The sequence below is a fragment of the Balaenoptera ricei genome, chromosome 6 (genome assembly GCF_028023285.1).
Source record: "Balaenoptera ricei isolate mBalRic1 chromosome 6, mBalRic1.hap2, whole genome shotgun sequence".
In the NCBI taxonomy this organism is placed as follows: Eukaryota; Metazoa; Chordata; class Mammalia; order Artiodactyla; family Balaenopteridae; genus Balaenoptera; species Balaenoptera ricei.
Window position 1 is genome coordinate 31,310,586 of NC_082644.1, and position 23,378 is coordinate 31,333,963.

Consider the following 23,378-nt stretch of genomic DNA (forward strand, 5'->3'; position numbering starts at 1 on the left):
TACACACATACACGAAAAGTGTGCACATGTACACGTGCACAATGCTCAGATACACACGTGCACCGCACTAGCCATGGGCTGCCGGGGCCTGGGCCTGGCCCCTGATGGGTTCCTCTCCCCATTGCCCCCATCCTGTCAGCTCCTCCCTCTCCAGCCTCTTTGGGGAAACAGAAGTATGTTTGTCAACCCAAGAATCATCATGAGCTTGCATTTTCCATAGGGGGTTTCTGGAGGAACCCACAGCCTGACTCCAGGAATGACGCTACCATTGGGCCCCCAGGAAGGGTTCCACTCCCAGGTTTTAGTCTCTCAGAGCATGTGGGAAGGAGACAAGATGGGAGGCAGAGGAATCAGCTTCAGGACATGGTCTCTGGCTGATTCATTCAGCCAGCTTGTGGGCTAGTTCACTCATTTGCATGCCCAGCCATTAAAGTGAGGGCCAGGGCAAGGGAGAGCCAGGCATAAGAGCTCTCCTTTCTACCCTGAAGCCCGGGACAGTGCAGCTTCCCACTCGCTCCTCCACCTCTGCACTGCAGGCTGTGGGTGTGTGTCTCCAAATTCTGAGCCTTAGTTTACCCATCTGTAAAAAGGGACACAACCTTGGGACCCCTCCTTGAGCATGGTTATCCTGAGCTGGATAGCACTGCTCCAAGTACTGTTCTCTGGAAATTGCTTCATGAATTTACCACTTTGCTGGAAGGCACAGCTAATGCATGTTCTCTCTGGGACAGACTCCCATTGGGTGAAAGGAGTGCAGTTGCCAGTGGTCAGCGGGGAGGACACAGGTGCCACCCTGAGCTGAATGGGCTGAACGGATCCCCCAATGGCTGTGAAGGTTCCTCTTGATCTTGTTCAGAGTCCAGGGTTAGGGATGCTGTGAACGTGCCCACTCCCTTCCATCCTCAGGGCTGTGAACGTGCACCGCCGTACTCCAGATCTCTTGGAGACAGATCCCCATGTAAACTGGCTCTTATTGCAGCAGAGACTGACTGGAGGCCACCTTCCTGGTTGGCCAGCCAGACCAGGGGACTAGTCCCTGCACCTGCTCTGGACTCTGAGCTCAGAAGGTGGCAGGGGTTCTTGAGGTCAGCAGACTCCTGAGGCCCAGCCCAGCATGTCCTGTCCAGTCTGCAGCCCCTCCACCCACTGTGAGCGAGCGAGATTCTGATTCCGAGGGTAATTGCTTCCTGGGCAGATGCCTGGGGTATTTTTGATGCTTGTCCTGCTCTCTGACAGACACGCTTGGGTAAAAGTGACACATGCCCGGTGAAAGTGACAGACACAACTAGGTAAAGGGCACTACTGGGTGAAGGTGACAGACGCCTGACTGTAGGTGATAGAGACATCTGGGCAAAAGTAAATGAGACCACTGTGGCCCCGCAGGCCTGTGGCAGGGAAGGCCTGGGTACTGTCCACCCCCTGAGACCTGTGAGGCCCTGTGGCAGGGTTCCATTCCCTGAGCGAGGGGCAGTGAGTGCCTGTCCCAGGTCTCAGGACCCGTGTGGTGAGCTGTGATAGTCCAGGACACCTATTCCCTTGGCTCGAGCTGGGCTACTTCTTGAGACTGCTGACTTTCTCCTTCCATCCATGACCTACCAAGGCCTTGCCCTGGAGGTCCAAAGCAGCACCCCGAGCTCAGGCTGTTCTTGGACCCTTCCGTGGATCCCTGCCTCAACGGCCCCTTCCCCGACTGTGCCTGGACTCCATGCCTGCAGCTGAAGTCTGCAACAACAGCCCAGACCAGCAGCCAGGCCCCTCTCCCATCTGCCTGCCCCTGGCTGGTTGCTTTCATGCAATGCCTCCGCTCCTGGGCTGGGACTGAGGGAGGTGGAACAATGGGGCATCCATGTCTAGGCACAGTACCTCCCTGCGTGAGGCCATGCCCTGCCAACCACCTTGTCAGTCAGTGACCACGACCTGGAATGAATGAAGTTCATCAGGGTGTGAAAGACACCATGGGCCACCGTCTCCCCTGCTGGCCCCCTGACCCTCTGTCCCCTGTCCCCACCTCCATACCTCAACAACTGGAACTGCCCATGATCCATACCTCTGCACCTTTGCACATGCTATTCCCTCGGCTGGAACACTCTTTACTAACCATCCGCCCTCCACCCCCCATCTACTCAACCTGGGTCTTTGGTAAAATGCCATCTCCACCAGGAAAGTCCCCCCAAAACTCCTAAAGAAAAGAGTAGTTCCTCATCCTGGCTACCACAGTGCTGGGATGACTCCCATCTCCAGTCTGCCTGGGGTGGGGAAGAACTCCCATGTGTAGGGAGAGGAATGAGGGAGGGTGTGAGGAGGATGGGAGGGACGGAAGTGATGCGGGCATTTGGGAGAAGTGTGTCTGTGAAGAAGAAGGCGTGTGTGTGAAGAGTAGTGGTCCTGTGATGGAGGGAGTTAGGGCCCTAGATACTCTTGCCAGCAGTGATGTGGTTCAGGCCAGATGAGGTCACAGGATGGTGTTTGTGGAACCAGAAATGCAACTGCAATTTGCACAATGCAGGGTTTCCCTCTGGGGGGAGGGCACAGGGTCCAGGTGGGGGTGCTGACACTGTTGGAATCCGGGGTTGTTATATCCAGTTCTCGCCAGGTCAGTGCTTTGTGGACTATCTCAGAGAAGATACTGCTCACCCTGTGCCCCCAAAACCTCTGCATAAACCCCAGGCCTGACCAAGCCCTGGGTCAGGTCCCTGCTGTATGGGCTCTGGGACCCCAGTCTTGTAGACTGGATGGGGGTTTGGGAGCACGGAGCAGGGGCCCTTCCTCATCACTGGCCATGTGGCAGCTGGGACCTCAATTCTTATTCCACCTAGAGGCAGGACTGGAGCCCCATCTCCCCTCTGAGGACACCAAGGGCTAGGGCAGGGCCTGGGGGGCATTGCTGCCATGGGGCATCTTCCCTGGGCCACACACAGATCCAGCAGCTTAGCTTAGTTTCCCCTGAAATAAATACTTGAGAGAAAAGGAAGAAAAATGTTAAAACATTCAGCTCCTTGATTTTTATAAATAATGTGGTGAGAAAAGAGGAATTAAGTTCAATTAAAGGCAGGTGGGAGAGAAGGCACCTAAGAGGGGAGGGAAATGGGTAGGTGGGTGTGGCAGGTGTGGGAAGGAGGAATGACCTAATCCTGCAGCAAAAGTCCACCTTCTTGGTCCACTGGCCCCCATCCCATCCTGGCCTACCTTCCTCAGAGCCCCCTGACTCACCCTGTCCTCCCCCCACCCAGGTCAAGTGGGCCATGGCCTTGAAGGGTGGACAGTGGGGATGGAGAGTCAGGGAAGGAGAACATGTAGAGTGAAACGGACCTAGAATACTCCCAGGGTTTGAGCCAGGCGGGAATAAACTGTGGTGTCCTCAGACACATGCAGGGGACATGAGAAATGAGGAGACAAGAACAAGGGTTCCCGGAGGGACAGAGGGGTCCTGTTTGGGCTTCCACTGGCACAGAGCTACTTCCTCATCTGGTGACTCTGCCAGGGGTGACCTGGGGATGACTCATCTATCCCTACCCCTATCTATCATCTATCTGTCTATCTATCTAGCTATTATCTATCTATCTATCTATCATCTATCTATCATCTATCCATCTGTCCATCAATCTATCATCTTTTCGTCATCCATCCATCAGCCATCATCTATCTTTTACAGTAAGAAGGTTAAGCACACAGTCCCCCCAGAGCTTGCTCAACAAGCTCTGCATGACTGCCTGCCCCCTCCCCTGCACTGACCACCCCACACTCCTTCAAAGCCAGCCCCAGCTCACGTGGCCTCAGGGCTCGTGCACCACAGCCTGTCTTTTCCTGGGGCTCCCTCCCGGTCCTGGGTCCTAGAGCATCGGTCTTGAGAGCTCCCCAGCTCTCGACTTCCCTGTGTGTCCCTCTGTGGAGTCCTCCAACTTGGCACATATGTTTCCTTGTTTCTTACTCCTTAAGGGTCTCTGCCATCCCCAGGGAGGGCAGAGAAGTGTCCCCGGGTGAGGCAGCTGCATGGTAGGGCAGAGGGGGTAGTTAACAAGCAGTGGATGTGCTAGGGTCTAGGAGGACTCCCTGAGGGTTGTCACACCCCCCTGGGTCTGGCTTGGCCCTGACTCGCTCTCTGGGCCTCGGTTTTCTGTCCATCCCTTGGCCACTGTGACACATGCACAAGGCTCGGAACTCGAGGAGGAGTGAATCTATTGCAGATATTTACTAAGTACCTACTGTATGTCAGACACAGTGCTGGGGACAAAGGCTGTGGGTGGTTGCAACCGGTGGGAGAGCCAGGTCAGACCAAATAGAAGTGCAAGTATGAGTAGGGGTCCACCTCCTCCCCCAGCTCAGGCAGAGCTCCCTCAGCCTTCAGGGAGTTGGTGGGCAGGACCCTCCTTCTCAGGGAGCAGCCCTGGTCTTGGGCCAGACGGTGCAAGGGTAGTCAGGGCTCAGATATGGGCCCCAGGGGGACACTGTGGGCAGTGACGCTAGCCAATGGCACCAAAGGCAGAGTAAACCCAAATGGCCCACCATGACAGTGACCAGCAGTGGTGGTCAGGAGGGCCAGTGGGGAAGACCTCAGGGCACAGCCCTGACCCTAGAGGGCAGCAGCACATGCCATGGACCTGAGACAGGAATACATCTGGAGTGAGGGTCAGGGGGCCGGAACTGTAGAGACATGAGCCTGGGTGCTGGTGGGTGGGCAGGTGGGGGGCTGTCATGTGTACCTGTTGTGGGAGCAGCTGGGGCAGGGGCTGTAGGGGGCTGGGATGCACAGACCCACCCTCTGTCATGCCCTGTCCCCAATGCCCCTAGCACCCGTGGAGGCCAGCCTGGCTTGGTGACCAGGGACCCAGTCCAGCCATCTGGGGCTTAACCTCTGGCCACATCTGGGCCAGCTTCCTGTCCTGGCCAAAGGAGGAACTAGGCCATCTGTTGGCCACATCCATGGTCCACACAGGCTGGCATCCGTCTGGTATGGCTGCCACCCAGCCCACACCACAGGCCACAGACCGCTGCAGGCTACACCAGGCATGTAGGGCTGGGCAGCATCCACTTGTGCTGGGCCCTGGGCAGGGCTGGACCTGGGGGCATGGGCCCGGACACCACTCTGGACCCACCATGAGGGCCAGGTGGTAGGGGAGGTTCACAGCCGGGAGCCTGACCTCTGCTGCCTCCTGGCAATAACAAGACAGCCAAGGTAAGATGTGCTCATAGTGAGCGGCAGGAGGGGTGGTCCTCTGTACCACTTGCTCCCAGGGCCCAGCCACCTGCACAGCTCTGCATCTGACCCCTCTGGCTGGGGTGGCCCCAGGTTCATTGGATCCTCTGGGAACATGTGTCCACCCACTGCCTACCTGCTGGTCTTGCTTCTTCATGGACCTCATCCCATGTGTGGATCACCTTTAAAAACCTTCTTTATGGGACATTCAGACACTCAGAAGAGCAGAGAGCTGGCCCCGTGGCCCCAGCTCTGCAGCCACTAGCACTTTCCATCTTATTTCATCCATTTCCCTATGTTTTTTCCTGGATTATTTATTTTAAAGTAAAGCCCAGGATTAGATCATCTCACCCATAAGCACTCCTGTTTATCAATCACTTTGTGCAGAGTTGAATTTTCAGCCCCACAGAAGAGTCTGTGGGGTCACCTGAATGTCTTAAGGGAACAAGGTGTTGGAGCTGCCCCAGGCTCAGAGTAGAGAGGGCAACAGAAGTGATGGGGGAGGGGCCTTGGGAGCTCCTAGGGGCTGCATCCCCACCTGGGGCTCCAGTTGCTTGGAGGGGATTCTCAGGTATCCCACCTGGAGAGGACCAAGTAAGGGCATTGCTGCCTCAAGGAGATGAGGGGGTGGGGCCAGCAGGAGTCAGAAAGGAGGTGACAAGGGGGCAGAGAGTGAGGGCTCAGGCCCTAGAGGCCACAGGGTGGACTGAGGGAGCTGGAGGGCCCAGCCAGGTGAGATGTGGCCCCATGGCCCCCCGAGACAGCACCTGGCCCTTGTTGGTGCCTCCGCAGGGTCGAGGCTTGCTCAGCACCAGCCCCACTCTCCTCGGTCCCCTCGGCCTGATTGACCAGCAGTGCCCAGCACTACCACAAGGTGAGCCAGTACTGTGGGTACAGAAGGGACCTGTGTGGGCATGCAAACTGCAGGAAACGTGGGAGTGCTGGAACTTCCCATGAGGGTCTGGTCAGGGGTCACCAGGCTGAGTGCCCCGAGGACACATGGGGGTGATGTCTGCAGATGCCAACAGAGGCTGCTCCCCACAAAGGTCACAGGCTTGTGGGGAGAGAGAGAGAGGAGGCCTGCACAGGCTGGTGCTCTGAGGGACAGGGTGCAGCACCCAGGCCTGGGGGAGGGGAGGATGGCACTGGGAGCCACACGAGGAGGAGCATCAGCTTTACTGGTTACTTGTACTTAGAAAAGTGGGGGCTCAGACCGCCAAGGAGGGGCTAGGGCCCTGCCGAGTCACTGCTGGTGGAGGGTGTGAGGCCTGAGTCAGTGGCCACGGTGGGGGTCCCACAGGGTCACTGGTGGTCTACAGTCCTGGGTCAGGAAGTGCAGAGGTCATGGGTCACTCAGGGTGGGCAGCACACAAGGCCAGGACACTGCTGCACCGGCAGAGGGCAGGCATCTCCTCATCCCTCTGGAAATGTCCTGAGACGGCGCCAGCCTCTTGCCCCCCCATCCTTGGGCCTGCTGCATGTCCACGGCAGCGACGACCCTTGCTGAGGACTCTACAGTTCTGTCTTCTGGGCCTCACCGCGCCATGCTCCAGGAGGAGGAGCAGCTGAGGATGGAGCAGGCCCTGTGCTGGCCAGAGTGGCCTGACCGTGTGTGGCTTGTTTGGATGCAGTCCAGTGGGGCCAGCCTGGGCTATGGCGGTTTGGGGGAATGTGCGCACAGGAGGGTGGGCCTCAAGGGCAAGGCGCCTCCTGGGTCTAGGCAGCTGCAGCCAGGCATGATCCGGGGGCATCTGCAAAGAAGGGAGAGGAGAGGCATGAGGGTCGCCAAGGCCAGAGGGGCCTCCAGTTCTGTTCTGGTGACCCTGCCTCAGTGTTGTGTCTGGCAACCAGCCCACAAATGTTGGGGTCACTCCGACTCCGGAATCAGACAGCCCAATTCTGACCTGGGACAGCCACAGTTTCCCCTCCTGGGTCACTGTCAGGATTTAAAAGCCTGGTCCCAGCACACTCTGATAGGGGGCCTCTGAGAGCAGGGGCCGGCGGGTGGACATGTGCCGTGGGGCCCACAAGGTCTCCTTGCTAGGCTGATGCTTGGGGAGAGTCAGGACTGTGTCTGGGGCACACAAGCAGGTGATTAATAAGTGGCCCAGTCGTCATGCAATGAGTGAGGGAGCAGGCTGGCATCCAGAGGGCTCCATGGGGGACAGACTTAACAACAAACTGGTGCCAGCAGCTGGGCAGTGAATCGGATGCCAGGTGGGGCCAATAGCAATGGCATGGGCAAGTGGGGGCCAGATGCTCACAATGGGGCCACACAAAGGCCCTGCTCTCAGCATCTTACCTCATTGTCCACTTGGTCAATCTGTAAGGTTTTCCAGTATGCCCCTGACACATAGGTGCTTGCTGTGTAGGGACAGTCTCCTGTCCACTCTTCTGTGCTAGTGGATGGACAGTTGTCTGTTTGTGGCACCCACCTCTCCTCTGGGGCAGGCCCGAGGACTGCTGGACCCAAGGGTGGGTGGACCTGTGTTGTGCAGCCCTGGCCAGGGCTCCAGACTCTGGACACATGACACACGCCAGACCTGCTGACCTTCTGCATCTGCCCTCAGGGTTGCCTGTGTCTGAGCCCCCACGAACCATCCTATAGTAGGGGCTTGCTGAGTGTGTTACGAGGGTCACTCGACTTCCTTGTGGCTCCTGCTCCCAAGTGGGGTGACCCTGGGCAGGCGCTGGGTCTCTCCGAGCGAGGACAGTGGGCTGAGTGTGGTGTGGGGGTGCAAACGGCCAGGGGCGCCCACCCTGCAAGGCCCAGCTGAGGGCAGATGCAGTCACAGGGGCTCTGCATGCAAGACCCTGAGTCCCCCACGCTGGGTCAGTGGCCCAGTGGGGTGAGCGGGTGGGCTCGTGGTGGAGTAGACCCTGCCGGGGCCGGCCCTGACAGCTCACCTGAGCCCCTACTGCCGGGGTGCCGTGTCCATTGCGGGCTTCTGGACGCCAAAGGCAGTGATGAAGACGTTGACCACGACGATGATGAAGACCAGGCCTGTGGCCAGGTTGTTGAGGAAGTCCAGCTTGGCATGCTTGGCAGGGTTGTTGAGGTCATACCTGACTGTGGGCGAGAGGGAGCAGACACTGCCCAGGGCTGTGCGACACCACGGGGCCCTCTTCCGTCCCCCAGAGAGAGACATGGCTGCCTTGATACATTACAGACAATGGGCTCTGGCCTGGGCAGTCTGGTATCTGTGGCCTGACCACTGCATCCCCCCTTGTTCAGTGAACAGAAGCTCAGAGGGGCCTGGTGCCTGGTCACGAAGTGGAAGGCGTGGAGGCCCAAGGCCCAGGCTTGGATTTTAAGGCACAACGTGCTGAACATGCACAGGCAAGCACCTTTCTGAGTGCTGGTGCATGATAATCTAGCCATCCTCACACCTACCCAAGGCTGTCCTTATGTCCACTTTCTAGGCAAGGAAACAGAGGCCCAAGAGGTCATGTAACCTGCCTGGGTCCCACAGCCAGGCAGAGGTTGGGGGGAGCCCAAAGCTCTCGCTGCTCCTAGCCCTGACCCTCACCTTGGGGGCAGGACTACCACCTAGTCCCTACAGACCGCCATAAGGTCTAGAGGGTACACAGTAGGTGCCCAGTACATATCAACTCTTAGTATGGTTATGACATTTTCCTGTGTCCTCAGCTTGGGTGAGTGGAAAGATGGAGACATGGGGGTCCCTCTGGGGGCCACGATGGGAGCTACATTTTGGACCACGTGCCTAGTGAGAAGGGCCGGGGCTCCCGTGCAGCTCTGTGAGGGCCTGGAAAACGCTCAGTGGGGTAAGTGACGCATCCCAGGGTGCGTGCAGGCAGAATCAGCTGACCGTGGGGCAGGGGTACCCCAGGGCCCTCCCACTGCTGGGGCCCCCTGCCCAGGCACGCACCAAGGAAGATGAGCAGCACGCCCACGCCAATCTGCAGCATGAGGGAGACGGAGATGAGGACCACCAGGGGGATGAAGAAGGCGAAGCCAGGGCCCTGCTCGATGACAGCCTTCAGCTGGGAGGCGTTGGCCAACAGCAGTGCGATGTCCAGCATGCTCTCTGCCGCACTCTTCTTATTGGCATAATGGTTCATGTTGATGGGCCGGTTCCTGCCCCAGCGGGGTGGCTGCAGGGAGGGGGGTGGTCAGCCCGGGCTCTGCGGCAGGGGGCTGCAGGCCTGGGCCCACCCTGGTGTCCCCCCCCTTTGAGCCTGGTCTCCTTCCCAGGGATGTGGGGGTTGATCGGATCAGCAGGTGAGGGCCCAGATGAGGGCTCGAAAGGGAAGTGCTTATTAACAGAACAAGAGGCCCAGAGAAGGCTGTGCAGCCCCTGCAAGACCCACCCTACGAATCAAGTCCTGGAAGAGAAAGGAAACAAAACACAACCTTAGCACACACTCTGGTTCTAGATGGGAAAATGCCGCCGATTGTCTGCCTGCCATGGGCGGGGCCGTCTGGTAGCCTTCCCTGCATGCCCCTGCCTGCCCTCCTCTCCAGGAGGTGATTGGTGCCAGGGCGGGAAATGACGTGACGGCAGCTGGATCCCAGATTCCTGCATACTCGCCCAGACCTGAAACAAGTCTTCCTGGGATGGCCGATCCACCCAGGCCGTCTCCCAGCCGCGCGGCCACACAGCAGGTGCTCAAGAGATGCCTCTGCATTCTACAATGCAACTGAGCTTAGCTTCTTCCTTAATTTTTATTACAAAAAATTTTAAAACCACTTTACTGAGGTGTGATTGACACATAAAAAGCTGTACATAATAAATGTGAACAACTTGAAGAGTTTGGAGCTAAATGTGTACCGTGACACCATCACGACATCCAGGCCACCACACATCCAGAGTCTTCTCCTGACCCTTTATTATTAGTATTTGTGATAATACTAATATCACCCTTAGAGTGCTGTACTGGTCACGACATGCTGCACAGTCGATCTCCAGGGCTCATTCTGCCTTCATGTTCACGTTGATAAAACAGGAACACAAGTTCTGATACCTCTTCCCTCACTTCTGCCTGAGAACATCCCCAGTCCTCAAGGCCAGGGCCCCTGTCACTCCCAAGTGCCCTCCATGCCCCAAGGCCCCACCCAGAGCTGACTCCCCCTGTTGGATAGGCTCTTCTCTCCTGGGGCAGGAGTGGGGAGGGTAGTTAGGCAGGAGAAGGCCTGCCTCCGAGGCTGGAGTCCAGGCCACAAAGACCCCTCCCAGGACTGGAGTTTACCTCTTGGGGCGGCTGTTTCACTTGAAGCCAGCTCTAAGCTGCCAGGCCTCCTCTTTGTATCCAGCCCATCTGCCCTCCTCAAGCTGCCCCTGGCCAGGCCCCTCCCCAACCTCCCAGGACAAACCTGTACCCCTCAGCCCTGGCCACTTGTCCACAGGAATCCCTGAGCCACTAGGCCTCCTGGGGCCATTCGGATCTTGTTTCTAGAGTCATGAAAGATGCAGGGATGGGAGGTGGGGGTTCTGGGGAGGGCAAGCCTCTACTTTCTGCAGCTGGAGATATTTCACCATGGAAATTACAGAACTACAGAAGGGCGGGGTCTTCACTTTTACATTATGTCTTTTAAATTTAATCTAGAATAACATGCCCAGGAGGGAGGACGGGAAAGTAGGTGGCTCTGCTATGTCCTGCTTTCCCTCAGTGTCAGTTGTTCTTAAGTAGCAAATCCACTTGGTTTAAAATTCTAGACCCAAGAGCCCCCAGGGAAAGCCTCCTCCGCTGGACCCAGGGCCCTGGCCTACTCTTTGGGAAATTCCATGTGCAGCCTGGGGTCTCCTCTTTCTTTCTTCAAGTCTCCCCTTTGCCTCTCCATGCCAGGCCTACAGCTGCACTCACATCTGGGTGGGCCACACCCCCAGACCAAGAACACCCAAGGCACACCACTCCTCCCCAGGGTCTGTGCCCCACCCCCCCTCAAAAGCACCAGGCTGTCTCCCAGCTCTGCTCTTGCAAAGCGGCCCAGCTGGCCATGCTTCGCCATGTGTGTGCTCCTCTGGGTGCGGGCATCCTGGAGACACTGGCCCGCTGGCCATGTGCCCCTATGTTTCATAAACCAGAAGTGCCAAAATGTCTTCCACACACACGTAAGTACCTAATACACATCTCAAGCACAATACATATATGTGTGTAAGCATACACAAACATGTATACACAGTACACATGCACAAACACATATGAGCACACATGCACACACACGTATACATACATGTACACACACATATACAATACATATGTATATATGCATTAACAAACACACATACACACACATATGTACACATCCAGGCTAACTGTGGAGGCTTCTGAGGAGGAGGGAGAATTCTTTTTTATTCTGAGCTCTCTTGAACTGTTTAAATATTTTATGCCCATGCAGCCACGTGCACATTCAAACACAGAATGACACCATCAGCAGCAGTGCCCCCAGAACAGGGCGCCTGTGCCCTGCTGTTCTCCACCTTGGGTGCCCAGGGCACAGTCCATCATCTTACTCACCCTTTAGCTAGGTGCTTTCCTCCAGGGAGCTCCCCCCTGTCCTCACACTCCACTTACCAAGGGTAAACTGAGGCTATATGGGGAGGAACCCTGCCCAAAGCCAATGGCAAGTGAGGGTTGCGCTGGGATTTGAACCCAGGTCCCAGGGCTCAGAAGCCCTGAGAGCTGACACCACAGTCCCCTTGGGCCCTGCAGTGGGGGTCTGGGGTCTGGGTCACCTGTGAGCCTGAGTGCTCAGAAGTCCCCAGCCCCTGGCTCTAGCTGAGTGACCTCAGGATAGCCAGCCCCCTCTGGGGTTCAGTCTCCCATGTGTGCAACAGGGCCACGGAGCAAACATGCTGGGAGGTTCTGGGGGGTCTGGCCACTGTCTCAGGGCCCCAGTTAGCAAGCAAGGGCCCCAGGCCATGTGCCCCTCCTGATACAGGGCACTTCCTGCCCATACATATGGCCATCTGCTTCCTGTTCAACCTGTGCAGTGATAAGGAGCGCTGGCCAGAGGCTGCAGGCCAGGGGGCTGGTGGGGGGAGCTCTGGTCAAGCCCCAGCTCACTATAGCCTGGCAGTGTAGCCTTGACAACATGCTCCCCCTCACTGGGCTTTAGCTTCCCCATTTGTACACCCCAGGCCACAGTCTGGGAAGCTCTACAACCCACCAAGTGCCCCCACTAACACTGAGAAAGAGCACTGTTCTCCCATTCTACAGAGTGGGAGACTAAGGCTCAGGGGGGCTCACCCAGGGCCACTGTGAGGGAGGGGCAGGTCAGAATTTGAACCAGCCTATCCACCTCAGAGCTTAGGGCCACCCAGGACATGGCACAGCTTCATGTCCACCCTGGTCAGGGGGCCCAGGAGGTTTGTGCGGTAGGGGCTTGGGTGGGGAGGAGGCCGCAGGGCTGATCCCCTTCTCCCATGCCTGACCTTGGTGTCCTAGGCCTTCTGCGGAGGGGCTTTGAGCTGTGGAGGGAGCTCTGGGCCCTAGAGGTGACTGCTGCACAGGTAAATCCCAGGGAGGCTGCTATCTTGAGAAGGTCACTGGGGCTGGGGGGGCGGTCAGAGCCCACCTCTCACAGGTGCGGAGCTCTATGGGCCTGGACAGGCCACCTGCCCACCCAGCTGCCAGGAGCCATGCTGGGACCCTCTCACCGAGACCCCTGCCCATGACCTGGGCAGTGCAGGGAACAAATACCCAGTTTAACGTGTCCCTAGGGCCAAGAGGACTTCCCTGAAACCTCAAAGGCATCCCAGAAGCTGAGTAAGCTCGGGGCTGCCAGACTTTTTCCCCTAAAAGCCAGGAAGGAGCCTGTGGGGAGGGAGCTGGCTTTGGCAGTGGTGCCCACAGGGCTGGCTCCTTGAGCCCACTTTCTGTGGACAGAGGGTCTCATCCCAGCCATTGGTAGGCAGCTCGCAGGGACCCAGGCCACCTGGCCCAGGGTCACACTGCTGGGCAACCTCAGCTTGGACAGGGAGGGGAGTTGGGACAGAAGCGGGATTCAAAGCAGATCTGTGGTACTCAGAGAACCCAGTTTCAGCACAATGCATCCTCCAGTCCACCCTGGGCTTGGATGGGCTGCCCATGGCCTCCAGCTGGGCCCAGGAGGTCTGGCCCACCCCCAGCCTCCTGCCTGTATAGTCTCTGCTCCCCTGGGAGACAAGGGCAGGCCAGGGCCGTGGCCCACTGAACCCCTGCAGGACCCCTCAGGGTTTTGGTTATGGACTTCCTCCAATCCTGCCTGCCCCAATTCTGCCACTGACTCCAAACACCATGTACAAGTATGGAACAAGGAGCCCACATGGGAATTCCTGCCCACGCTCCCAGAGCCCAATTTCACATCTGTAGAACCAAGCTCCCAACAAATCTATGAGGCTCATCAGCTACCCTGGGAGGAGCTGGGGTGCAGGCCTTCCATCAGCACCTATCTTTTATCATCCCCATATCCTGCCACACCACGGACCAACAGAGTGACTGGTCTGTGCCTCGGTTTCCTCATCTATAAAATGGGCACATAAGGGGGAGTGAATGAAGGGCTCAGAGGCCCAGTGGCTGGTCAGAGCACAGCTGGTGCAGGGCAGGACTGGATGTTCCTCTTCCTCGCCACCCAGGCCTCACCACTTTGAAAGGTTACCTCCCAAACGAACTGTACCAATTTGTAATTAATTCCATTTAAAAAATCCATAACAAGGAAGAGAAAGTACTAGTCCCAGAAAATGCATGAGCTGAGTGAGACCCAGGGTGCACTGGAGGTCCAGCTCCAGATGCTGGGCTATCGCAGCCACTCCTGCATAAGGCCCCTCCCCTTGGGCTCAGTGGGCAACAGTGGATGTGCGGGCTCTGGTGTCCTTGCCTCTGGTTGGGACCTGAGAACTGACTGAGTAGGATCTGTTGGGGCCTGGGGTGTCCCTTGTCTGACCCACTAGTGCGGGGCATAAGCTGTTATTGTGGCCACTGCCTGGACTCAGCATGAAGGCACCTGCTTCAGGTCACACTGGCTTACTCCTGCACTGTCCCCATACCGTCAGCACCCAGCCAGCCCCGAGATGTCTCTTGCTCCATGTCTGAGTTCATGGCAGGAAGTTTCCTAGGGCGGGGGGCGGGGGGGTTTCCCTGCTGCAGCTGGGCTGGGTTGGGCAGTCCCGCTTCCTGTGGACTCAGCAATGGCCAGCAGTAACCCCGCAGCCACGTCAGGGCTGCCTTTTGGAACATGGCCAAGACCCCACCAGCCTCGGGATCTGCCAGGAGAGCAGAAATGAGAAAAAGAGCAAACTTGGGACTTCCCTGGCGGTCCAGTGGTTAAAACTCCACGCTTCCAATGCAGGGGGCATGGGTTCGATCCTTGGTCGGGGAACTAAGATCCCATATGTCGTGCAGCATGGCCAAAAAAAAAGTTTAAGAGAAAAGGAGCAAACTTCCCCCAGCAGCTGAGGCTGTGCACGCACCCCTCCCTCCCAGGACTTGGCTTCCAAGCCCAACTGTGGCCCCAGGAGCCTCACTGCACCCTGTCCTGCCACCTCCCTGCTGTGTCCTCAGCTGGCTGTGGTCCCAGAGTCTGCTGCAGGGTCCAACGCAGCTGCCCCCTGAGATAAATCCCTGGGCATGACACAGTCAAGGGCCACATTTATTTTCACAATAAAATTGCTGTTTACTACTCCTTCTGCTGCCAGCCAAAAGTGAGCTGACTTAGTGAAGACTCCAACTCACTCCCGCGGGGCACCTGAGCAGACCAGCCTTGCATGGAGGCCATGGGGATATGGGGCACGTGGAGCGGGACATCTGCAGAGCTCCCCCACCACCCTGGCCCGACAGGGCTCATCTGCCCATGGATTACACATACAACTCTTCCCTGAGCCCAGCCACCCTGGGAGGTGAGTGATCCTGCCCACTTCACAGAGGAGGAAACTGAGGTTCACAGAGGGTCTGCACTTGCCCAAGGCCACATGGCAGGGCGTCTCGAGACCGATGGGGGCTCTGGGCCTGGGCCTCCCACTCAGTCCTCTTGCAGCCAAGGACATAGTGGTGACCCAGCCCACACACCCTGCTGTCTGGGGCTCTTGCTTAAGTGGGGACACATCTGAAGATCCTGGGGTTTGCCCCTCCTCCCAGCAAGCCTTTCTACCCCTCCTCAAGCAGGAGCTTGGGGCTCAGATTCAGGCAGGGACTGCAGGGAGAAAAGGCTGTGGAAAAGCCAGGTGAGGTGCAGGGGGAGGGCCATGCCTGTCCACAGGGATTGCACCTGAGGGAAGGTGCTGCCCCTTCCAAACCCTGCCTGGGCTTCATCTTTGGGAGATGGTCTCATGTGGCAGGCAGGAATGTTAACAATGCTGTGTGCCCAGTTTCCTACAGCACTTCACACGCACTAACCCATTTAATCCTCACCATAACCCTCTGAGGGAGGCACTACTCTCACCCCATTTCACAAACGAGAAACTGAGACACAGAGTGATGTGCTCAAGAACACAGTGAGGCAGGTCCTGAGGGTGGGAAGGGGAAGGCGGAGGCTGGACGGCAGTGTTGGGTGGGCCTGGGCCCCAGGCAGGGTGAGCAGAGCAGCCTTCAGTACTGACCATCTCTCCCAGAGCCTCGCTGCCTGTGACTGGAGCCACCCTGGAAGAATGTGTTCACTCTCACATGAGCTTCCAGCCCCTCCATGGGCCTCCATAGCTGGCAAGGTCTGACCTCCCATACCACCTCCAGCTCCCCAGCTCCAATGTATTGATACTTGGTGGTCCAGCCCCTGGGCCTTTCTCCCACTGTTCTCCCTGCCTGGGATGCCCTTCCCAGGCATACCCGTACCCCATTCCAGTCCTCCAGGGCTCAGTGCCAATGTCCCCACTGGTCAGGAAGCCTTCCTGGCCCCACTCCCACCTGCCTTCAGGACCAACCCCGGGGAGTTCAGCACTTTGGCCGTGGCTTCTCCATCTGGACGGGTCTCAGCTCTCAGACCGAGTGGTACAGGGCTGCAGCAACTGCAACTGGTCCCAAAGCCAATGAATGCAGTGATCCCTGAACACGCCCGTCCTGCCTGCTGAGGGCCCGTTCCCCAGTGCAAGGCCTTGCTTGCCCCACATGTTCTCCCCCCACCCCTAAACGTGGCCTGTTACCACAACATCGCCTAGGACTGGTCACCCACACCTGAGCAGGGCCGGTCTCTGCCCCAGTCAGGCGCTCATGGCCACCGTCCCTACCCCCATCCCCAGGGGGTCAGAAACTGAAAGAATGTCCAAAGTCAACAAGTTGGGAGAGCAGTGCTCAGGACTGCGCCAGGAACAGAGGCCCTGGGGAAGGGCTAGTCCAAGGCAAAGCCAGTTAGGAACCGCTACTCTGGCCCTGCCAGTGGGACAGGACCCCAGGGAGGGAGGGTACCAGCTGTAATATGGGACCACTGCCAGGGCCTGCCCCATGCCCACAGCGCTTCCAGGCCAGCAGGGCAGGCTCTGAATAGAGCCTCTCATGCGGGTGGAGAGAGGAGAGGGGGCCACAGCGGCCCCAAGTTCCCCATCAGGGCACGCACAAGATTGTGCGGTCTCCGTGGACACCGTGGGTGACGTAACTGTCTGCCCGCTGCTGGCCTGGGGCCCAGAAGCCGAGATCCACTCCGCCCAGTCCGGGAGCGCATCGAACCGGAGGAGAGGCAAAGTTGGAGTGTGGTGTGGGAGCCGGGAAGGCAGGGGCCCGCGGGAAGTGGCGGGGGGAGGGAGGAAGGTGGCGCCCAGGCCCCTCGGCTGTGCAGCTCGGTGTGGGCGCTACCTGCCCCGGGCCACGTCCGGCATTCTGCCAACAGCCCACGCCCCCGCTCACCTTCCGGGGTGGCTGGAGCCCCAGGGCCACCGCTGGGGCCCCCGACCGCGCGGGTAGGGGGCGGAACGCACGGCGCGTGGCGACCACCGCCACCCTAAGGCCGCGGCGCGCAGCTGGTCGGCGCCCATAGGTCCCTGGGAGCCGCTGGCGCCGGGCTCAGAGAGGGCGGGCATCGGCCAAGGTCGCACAGCGGCACGGGGCTAGGGGTGCTTACCGAGGCGTCCGGGGAGCCAGGCGAGCCCGGGCGCACGTCGCCATTGAGCTCATACTCCTCGGGTCGCGAGTCCATGGTGCGGCGCTGGGGCAGCCTTGCTCCGGGCCTCAGGGAGGCCGGCGCCTCAGCCGCTGAGACCCTGCTGCGCGCCCGCCCCCCCGGCCCGCCCAGTGCACGCCACAGCCCTCAGACTCCGCCCCCAGGCCGGGTCTGGAGGCCCGGCTGGCTAGACGTAGACTACCGCTCTCCTTCGCCGCGTGGGCGTTAAGGGCCGCAGGACCCCGCGCTGCGTTTCGGCACTCTTAGGCCCCGGACCTCGCGTGTTCGTGGGTAAAGCACGTCGCCCTCTGTGCTCCTGTCGTGGACTCTTTTAATCCATAAAACGAGGACGAGAACCGGCCTTTCCCCGGCCGCTTCGCTAACTGCCGAACGAGCTGTGAAGGCGATTGGGCGCTCCCGCGGGTGTGGGTTTGTTTTTTTTTTTTTTTTTTTTTTTAACGGGGTGAGGCTCACCCCGGGGGCCCCACTGCAGGTCTCGCCAACACATCGTCCGCCCCGCACCCGGAACCTGAGTCAACGAGTCGTGTGGGTCTCACACCCTCTGAGCCTCGGCCTTCTCGTCTAGGAAATGGGGGCATGAAGGCCTCCTACGCACTCACGAGGGGAGGGAGGGGGGAGGCAGAGGGCGGATCACCACAGGTTGGGCCCGCTTTGTGCCAGTGCCCGCCGTTGCCCCTCATGAAACAGCCTCTGTGTCCTCAGGCAGGGCCCCCTTGTTTGGGGTGGCACCCTGTCTGTGCCTGTGCCAGCCGTTGGGGGTGGCTTGAGCGTGTTGGTTCCTCCAGCCCTTGGCTCTGTCGGCCAGGACGCGGGCCTCTCCCAGAAGCCAGGCGTGTGCGAAGGGGCCAGGCATTATCTCCCCGGGCAGGTATGCGAAAGTACAGGCCTCTGTGTTCTCCTGTCCTGACCCTGACCCGGCTCTCAGGCCCACCTGCTTTTCACTCCTCCTAGTTGCGCCGCCCTCCCCCTCCCCACCCCTGCCCCTTTTCTGCCCTCTGTCACGGTGTCTGCTGATGTCTTCAGCAGAGTGGCTCAGGCAGGTGGCTTGACCTCTGTGCATCAGCTTCCCTGCCTGCGAGGGAAACCAAGGCCATGTGGGCATGACCTTCCCCCTCCACATAAACCAAAGACCAGAGAGGGTAAGCAGCAGTGCCCAAGGTCAGGAGATAGTGAGTTACATTGGTCTGGAGCTGGAGGCTCATTCATTCATCCTGTAACCACAGAGTGCCTGCTGTATGCCATGCCCTGTTCTAGGTGCTGTGGGCTGGACCAGGACTTCTGGGGCAGGTGGGAGGTGGCATGGGACAGCCCTGTGTGGGGCCAGGTGCATCACTTTTTGTCTTACAGCCCTGGGAAGCAGGTGTTACCCCCTCACATGATGGGAGGAAACTGAGGCACAGCTGGGAAGAGACCCAGGAGGGCCACACTCAGAACTGGGGAGATTGTGCCGTCCTGTAAGCGTGGACTGGATGCTCTCCCGGCTAGTCTACCCAGCCAGCAGGTGGGCACCCATGGGCGTTGTAACCTAGTGCCTGCCTCACCTGTGATTGCCCTCCACACTGGACACTCCTTGTTTCCCCCTGCCCAGAGCCTCACCCCCGCTGCTAGAGGGAGTTTTGAAAGTGAAATAGAAGGCATGGAAAATGCAAGTCACCCTGGAGACTTATCAGAAAAAGGAATCTTCCGCTAAACCCTGCTCCACGTCCTCCTCCTGACCTGCTGGCATGTCCAAACCATTTGTGGTAGAGGACAGACTGGGGGCCATGGGGTGCCCACAGTACTGGCTGAACCCAGCTGGGCGCTCGCCCGCTGTGTGATGTGGCTGGTTTCCTTCTCCGTTCAGTGAGGTGTTTGGATTTGCTTCCTCAGTGCTCTGCCCATGGTGGGGGCCTAGTATCTAGGGTCTGTATGGGCTGCCCTGGGAGCTTGTCCTGACCTTAGCCCTGAAGTCCTGCAGCCCACAGTTCAGACCGACAGGTATCCCTTTTGTGCAGGTGTGGACAGGGCCTGCCCAGTCGCAGCACTGCTGAGGGCCCAATGCATCCCAATGGGACATCAGTTCTGCCCACACACAGCCGTCTCATGAAGGAGGAACTGCTGTTGGCCCACTTCATAGCTAAGGAAACTGAGGCTCACAGAGGTGGCTGCTGCCTCAGTCCTAGTTCACAAAGACACCATGAGTGGGGACACAGCAGTGCCTGGGGGTCTGATCAGGCCTGGGCATGGTGGCCATTACAAGTAGCAGTTACTGTTATTCTCACATAACCCACAGCTAACTATTCATGAGCAGCTGGAAATCCAGATATTTTAAGTTGGTATTATTCATACAAAAGCACTAGCCTCTCTGCCCTAGGGGCAGTGCTGGCTCCTGGAGGGGCCAGGGAGAAGGCAGCCAGGAGAGAGGGCTCTGAGGTTGCAGGGGAGGCCCCAGGTTCCGGGGGTGGGGCAGATGAAGAGAGGCGGGAGGAGAGGGCTTTGTTCCTGCCTGTTTGCTGAGTGAGAGGGTTTCGGTGGGTGTCACAGGGGTCTCTCATGTGGGCCACATGGCAGCTCTGTGCTGAGGTTCATTATTCCCTCTGTCCAAAAGGCGGAAGCGAGGGAAGATCGTGGTGGAATAATTGGGCATTTAAACCTGGGTTTGTAACTGCTCTGTACTGACCACCAGGGACTCAGGCAGGCACTTCACCTTCCCAGGGTAGACCTGTGGGGGGCTTGGTCAGCCCTGGGCAGGGTCTCATTCTCCAGGCGTGCCTGTCCTCAGGGAGGGACTTCCCCTGTCTGCTTTGTCATTTTCATTTGCCTATGCTGTGTCTGTTTACCAGATTGTTCCCAGGACAGACTGAAAGGGGCAGTGCCTACCGTGTGTCCTCACATCTACCTGGTTTCAAATTCTAATGCTGGAGAGACCAGTATGACTGTCCAAGGCCGGTTCCCAGATGCTGACCATGAGGCTTGGGTCCAAGGGGAAGTGACAATTGGGTAATGTCCCAGGAGAGGGGGGTGGGCTGGGGAGGGACAGGGCCAGCAGCTATGCTCCAGCAGAGAGACACATGTGATAGAGGGGCTGTATGTGCAGCCAACATACATGTGCAGACACACACATGCAGCATGATGCTGAGTTCACCTGCCCCTTCCGAGCTGTGTGACTGGGGATACATTTACTGTCTGTAAAATGGGGATGCTGTGAAGATGAATTGACCCAGCCCAGGTGAAGCCCAGACCAGCTCCCGGCATTGAGGGTGATGGTGGCCTTGACCTAAGCCCCCTCCTCATGCTGCTGCCTTGAGCAGGTGCTGAAATCCTGCTGGCCAGTGATAGCCAAGGGCCACATCACCAGAGTCTGGTGGCTCTTAGGGCGGTGGCTTCATGCTCTGGGTGATACAGAGATGAGGATGCCTGACCGGCTTCACTCATCAGGAGGGATGGGGGTCTCATGGCTAGAAGGGCCTGGGTCCCACTTCACCCAACACACCACCAGGAGGGGGATGAACATTGCCTGTGCCCCCGAATTACTGTGGGGAGATCATGACTGTGTCACCTGGGATCTGGGAAGATGTGCATTCAGATAGACCTCATGAATGGGAACCTTCGAAAGTGGCTGAATCCCTGGCCCTTTTCCATTCCTGAGAGGCAAGGAGGCAGAGATGGCATTTCCATTTTACAGAGAGAGAGAGACCAAGGTTGGAAACATGGTGTGGCATGTCTGAGGTGCCCCAGGCTGAGTGAAGCAGGCCTGTGCTCAACCCTACCCTGGGAGGCTGGCTTTGCAGCTACAGCTCCTGCCTCTGCCAGGGCCCAGGCTGGCCTACACATGACCACCACCAGGGAGTGCGGGAGGAGGAGGACAGCCTGGGGCAATGGGCACTCCCTGGGAGCTGGTGGCCCGCCTGCCCGCCACCCACCTGAGGGGAACCATCTCATGGCAGTGGGGTGGGCCTAGGATTCTGCATTTCTGTCAGGCACTTCCAGGCACCACTGCTCCCACTAGTTCAGTGCACAGAGCCGGGAGGCAGGGCAGGGCTGCCACCCCATTTCCAGAAGGACAGAGGAAGGAGGCCAGGCCTGTGAGGAGGTTCTGTGTCATCACCCCCATTTTAAAGATGGGGGTGGGGAGGCACTGGCCAAGGTCATGCAGACATGCCTGGGTCAAGCATGGTAATGGACTAGGTAGCATGAGATGGGCACCCAGGCAGGCATATGCACCACCTCACTTGATCCTCTAGTGAGACGTGACATGCCCAAGGTCACACAGTAAGGCCCTCAACCCCAAAACAAAGTGAGTTCCCCCCATGAGGTTGTTGCTGAGTTATGCTCATCATGTTCTGGACTGTCATGTAGCTATCGACAGAGCTAGTGAGAGGCAGGTCAGCTGGCTTGGAGGTGCCCACCCAGTACTGTGGAGAGAGAACAGTGAGATGCAGCTTCCTCTGTGGAGCCCTGATCCACCCATCCGTCCTGCCTGTCTGTGCATTGGTCTCTCCCCAGTCCCCGAGGGGCTGACTCCACTTGCTGTCTATGGGTATCTATGCCCAGCAAAGTCCTTGTCGCCAGGAGCAGGGCAAAGGTGGCAGGAACAGTGGTCATCCCTACTATTGGTTCTTCCCTTCTCTCTTAGTCACAGGCTCCTGATTTTTAGCTCAGCAAATGGCTTCCCAGAATAGGAGTCTCTCCTGCATTTCTTAGCCTCTCCTGCATCGAAGTGTGGCCGTGTGGCTACATTCTGGCAATGGAAGGGTTGTGCAACATTAGGGAAGAGACCTTAAACAGAGGACGTATGCCATTCTTTATTACTTCTGCCTTCTCATTGGCTGGAATGTGGCTGTAATGGCTGGAGCTCCAGCAGCTATATTGGAACATGAGACTTTGGGCATGGGAGTCTCACACAGCAGAACCAAAGACAGAAGGAGCCTGTGTCCCCAGTGCTTGGATCACAGGCCTTCCCTAGGCTGCCCACCTCAATATTTCTTAAATGTGAAAAAAAAAAACACTGTCTTGTTTTAGGGTACTGTAATTTTGTTTTTTTCCTGATACATCTGATCTCAGTCCTAGTTTTTATATGTTATATTTTTCATTGATAAATAGGTTTTTTTTTCTTTAAACACAGGACATATAACAGATTAAAACACTCATCCCTCCCCACAATCCTATTTCGAAAAAGTAAATCAGATTATATCACTGACCAGCTTAAGTCCCTCTGAAGTCTTCTGATGAAAATCCTCACTCCTGGAACCTGTACAACTGAAACCCCTACATCCTCCCCTCTCCTCACCCTCCCCATTGCCCTTCTGTTTGTTCCTTGGACTCATCTCTACTTCAGGGCTTTTGCACTCCCCATATTCCCTACCTGAAGATCCTACCCCCAGGTCTTCATGTGGCCTGCTTCTTCATAACCTCTGATTGTAGACCACCTGTCTGCAGTAGCCCCTGGCCTCCCTTACCCCGTGCACTGGGTCAGCTCCTGAAAGCACCATGCTTGCTGTTTGTGTGTTGACTGCCCCCTCCCTCGCAACCACAGACGCAAAACCCCAGGTACTGCTGACCCTCAGTCCACACCTGGTGGCTGCCCGGGGCATGCCCTGGCCATGTGGGCTTTGTCCAGTCTCCAGGAGTTCCTCAGCCTAGCCGGCTCGGCCAAGCCCATGCTTTGCAAACCACTAATGATGGAGCGCCATGTTCTTGGCTCTGACATTGACCGCTGACTCAGACCACGAAACCACTGGGCCACAGGTGAACGTGGGAGTGAGGACAGGTGTCTGGAGCTCTGCTGGGGTAGGTGGCTTGTGGTTTGGCAAAGAGGTGTCTGCTGGCAGGTCAGGTCTAGTCTAAGTACCCCCCTTCCTTTCCCGAAGGTTGATTGCTAGCCTTGGCCTGTCCAGGGAGCCAGCTGGGCAGAAGGCCCAAACTCAGGCCATGAGGAGGTCCTGTGGACAGGCGATGGCTCCTCCATAGTAAACTGGGTCTGAAAGCTCCACACAGGTGTTCAGAGAAAAGTTGCTGAGGGACTGGTGGGGCCCGCACATACCCAGCCTGAAGCCCCCCGCCTTCCTGCCTTTCCTGGCCCAGGGTCAGTCTCCTCATTATCCAAGTCTGGGGACTGCCTCCTCCAGGAAACCTCCAGATGCCCCTGAGGACATGCTT

At 57.9% G+C, this 23,378-nt stretch overlaps 1 protein-coding gene across 1 annotated transcript; it reads right to left on the reverse strand.

Moving 5' to 3' along the window:
• Positions 1–6,353: 6,353 nt before the first annotated feature.
• On the reverse strand, positions 6,354–17,370 carry NINJ1 (ninjurin 1). The gene is made up of 4 exons (XM_059924424.1): positions 17,181–17,370; positions 9,085–9,310; positions 8,102–8,264; positions 6,354–6,945 (listed from the first exon to the last, which is right to left on the reverse strand). The coding sequence occupies exons 1-3, from the start codon at positions 17,253–17,255 to the stop codon at positions 8,110–8,112; spliced, it is 456 nt and encodes a 151-aa protein (XP_059780407.1). The 5' UTR covers positions 17,256–17,370; the 3' UTR covers positions 6,354–6,945; positions 8,102–8,109.
• Between the last annotated feature and the right edge of the window lie 6,008 nt (positions 17,371–23,378).